This window comes from Mandrillus leucophaeus, unplaced genomic scaffold (genome assembly GCF_000951045.1).
Source record: "Mandrillus leucophaeus isolate KB7577 unplaced genomic scaffold, Mleu.le_1.0 Scaffold170, whole genome shotgun sequence".
Classification (NCBI taxonomy): Eukaryota; Metazoa; Chordata; class Mammalia; order Primates; family Cercopithecidae; genus Mandrillus; species Mandrillus leucophaeus.
Window position 1 is genome coordinate 214405 of NW_012101699.1, and position 3090 is coordinate 217494.

General features: G+C 48.2%; 1 protein-coding gene across 1 annotated transcript; it reads left to right on the plus strand.

Annotated features, from left to right (window-relative positions):
* The first annotated feature begins 843 nt into the window (after nt 1-843).
* On the plus strand, nt 844-1889 carry LOC105537270 (olfactory receptor 2Y1). Its single transcript, XM_011976840.1, has one exon. It carries the CDS (start codon nt 879-881, stop codon nt 1812-1814), a length of 936 nt encoding a protein of 311 aa, XP_011832230.1. The 5' UTR covers nt 844-878; the 3' UTR covers nt 1815-1889.
* Nucleotides 1890-3090: the final 1201 nt, after the last annotated feature.

The following is a 3090-nucleotide window of genomic DNA, read 5'->3' on the forward strand; positions in this document are numbered from 1 at the left end:
TGATTTTACATTCATTATATTAGCTACCACTAAGGAGCTCACAGCTCAGAGAGGGACAAAGACATACAAAAAGAATTCCAGTGAATGTGACAAGTGCTAGAGAGAAACTGTACAAGCAGGGTTGGGCTAGAGAAGAGGAATCAACTCTTCTTGGGCAGCTGAGGAAGGAATTTATCCCTTGAAGAGAGTGTGTATGTGCGTGTGTGCGTGTGTGTGTGGTAGTCCAGGCATCATGACACACCACAGGAAACATATTTGTTGCTAACTGGTTTTCTTTTCTTCTCCAAAAGGAGGAATCTACACTCTTCTCAGTCATTTGCTGGTCAGGCTTGGAGCTTCTTGGATTGCATGGGCTGACCGTAGTCGGAAAAGCAGGTGGGCACCCAGAGGTCAAACAGGGCTCCCGGCCTGGTTAGGCCTGGTGGGTAACCTACTGAAAGAGGCCACCGGCCAAACCAGGAAGTGGGGCAAACGGGAGCAACACAGAATACTATTGCTACGTGTTACATCTGAGTCTTTTAAAAGCAGCTTCCACATTATTGCATTTGACCCTAATCTCAGTGCTGTGATACGTCATGTCTACTTTCAGGCAAAGAAATGTTGGATCTAAAGGACTGACTGGCCTGGCTGAAGTCCTGGAACAAACAGGCAGCAGGACTAGGATTCAAACAAAGGCCGTATCATTCCCCAGCTGGTGATTTCCACCCTGAAGAAGAGAAGAGAAAGAGAAAGAACACCGGACACAACAAACTGCACAGCAAAATAGATAATCAAATGCATGATTCAGTATCCAGGGAATCCTGCGAAATCATGTTGTAATTTGTACTCAGTATAGGAGGCATTCCATTTCCGTCTGCTGTTTAGATGGGCAAAAGGCTATGGGAAGTTTCAACACCAGTTTTGAAGACGCCTTCATTTTGGTGGGATTCTCAGATTGGCCGCAACTGGAGCCCATCCTGTTTGTCTTTATTTTGATTTTCTACTCCCTAACTCTGTTTGGCAACACCATCATCATCGCTCTCTCCTGGCTAGACCTTCGGCTGCACACACCCATGTACTTCTTTCTCTCCCACCTGTCCCTCCTGGACCTCTGCTTCACCACCAGCACCGTGCCCCAGCTCCTGATCAACCTCTGCGGGGTTGACCGCACCATCACCCGTGGAGGGTGTGTGGCTCAGCTCTTCATCTACCTTGCCCTGGGCTCCACGGAGTGTGTGCTCCTGGTGGTGATGGCTTTTGACCGCTATGCTGCTGTCTGTCGTCCACTCCACTACATGGCCATCATGCACCCCCGTCTCTGCCAGACCCTGGCCGTTGCCTCCTGGGGGGCGGGTTTCGTGAACTCTCTGATCCAGACAGGTCTCGCAATGGCCATGCCTCTCTGTGGCCATCAGCTGAATCACTTCTTTTGTGAGATGCCTGTATTTCTGAAGCTGGCTTGTGCGGACACAGAAGGAACGGAGGCCAAGATGTTCGTGGCCCGAGTCATAATTGTGGTTGTTCCCGTAGCACTAATTCTAGGCTCCTATGTGCACATTGCTCGTGCATTGCTGAGGGTCAAGTCAATGGCTGGGCACAGAAAGGCTTTCGAGACTTGGGGGTGCCACCTCCTAGTAGTGTTCCTTTTTTATGGCTCGGCCATTTACACCTATCTCCAATCCATCCACAGTTATTCTGAGAGTGAGGGAAAATTTGTTGCCCTTTTTTATACTATAATTACCCCTATTCTCAATCCTCTGATTTATACACTAAGAAACAAGGATGTGAAGGGTGCTCTGTGGAAAGTACTATGGAGGGGCAGAGACTCAGGGTAGGAGATGAAAAAATGGGCAATAAAATTTTCTGCAACAGCTCTTCAATCAAAGATCTCACCGTGTTCCTTGGAGGGCGGTTGGTCAGTAGGAAACAGCCTTCAGTCATCCTCGGAATTGGTTTTTGGTTTTGTTTTTTTTAGTGGGACGGAGTTTCACTCTTGTTGACCGGGCTGGAGTGCCGTGGTGCGATCTCGGCTCACTGCAACCTCAGATTCCTGGGTCCAAGTGATTCTCCTGCCTCAATCTCCTGAGTAGCTGGGATTACAGGTGCCCACCACCATGCCTGGCTAATTTTTGTATTTTTAGTAGAGATGGCATTTCACCATGTTGGCCAGGCTGGTCTCGAACTCCTGACCTCAGGCGATCCACCCACCTTGGCCTCTCAAAGTGCTGGGATTACAGGTGTGGACCCCTGTGCCTGGCCGTCCTTAGAGTTTTAGTCCCTTCCTTGTTTAGAAACTGAAAGTAGGGATCTCTTGGGACTCTTTCTTGTTCAGTGTCTATGATCACTGTGTAGCCAGCAGCAAGTGCTGGTTTGTATCACAACTTTCCAAAGGAACGAGATTGAGAAGAGGTTGTATTGTGTCCAGTTATGGAGAGTGGGATGGGTTCTGGGCAAGACTGAGAGTGATAGAAGACTTAATTAGGAATGACAATGCCTTTCCAAGGTCAGTGATTCCCAGCGTGGTGCCATGCAGAGGCACTGCGCCCAAAGGCAGACAGAATGAGTTCCCCCTCCTCTTCTAAGCAACTGCGACCCTGCCGTGCACCCTCACACATCAGGGCCCATTTCTAAGGTCTCTAACAGAGGTTATTCATGTCCAATATTTGGAGCAAATAAGGAGATCATAAACAGAGGTGCTTCATGGAGCATGTAGAGTTTCAGGTTTGGATGTCATTTACACCCTTGAAGAAAAAGACAAAATCATTAGGGTGGCGTTGAGTACAGGGAGCATTGACTCTTACTAGCTGCACCAAGATACTCATCTGTCATCCCTCTTGGTGCCATGGATAAGATACTTTCCATGCAAGAGAGAAGATAAGAGAGAAGAAATGAACATACGAATAACGAGCCAAGAGGAACAGATGTAGAAAAGAAGAAAGGATAAGGAGGAGTGACAACACTGAAGCCAAGAGATTCCTGCAGAGGGGAGTGGTGGGAGGCTCAAGGGACATGCGGCCAAAGTGTGAAGACAATGGGCACTGGAAGTTCCACCACTGCCACTTCATCCCACATACTTGGTTTCATATCAAAGTGTGGCATCCTTATTAATAA

What these genes read in the sequence shown, in the direction of transcription:
- LOC105537270 (XM_011976840.1), top strand. Translation starts at nt 879, where the DNA reads ATGGGAAGTTTCAACACCAGTTTTGAAGACGCCTTCATTTTGGTGGGA.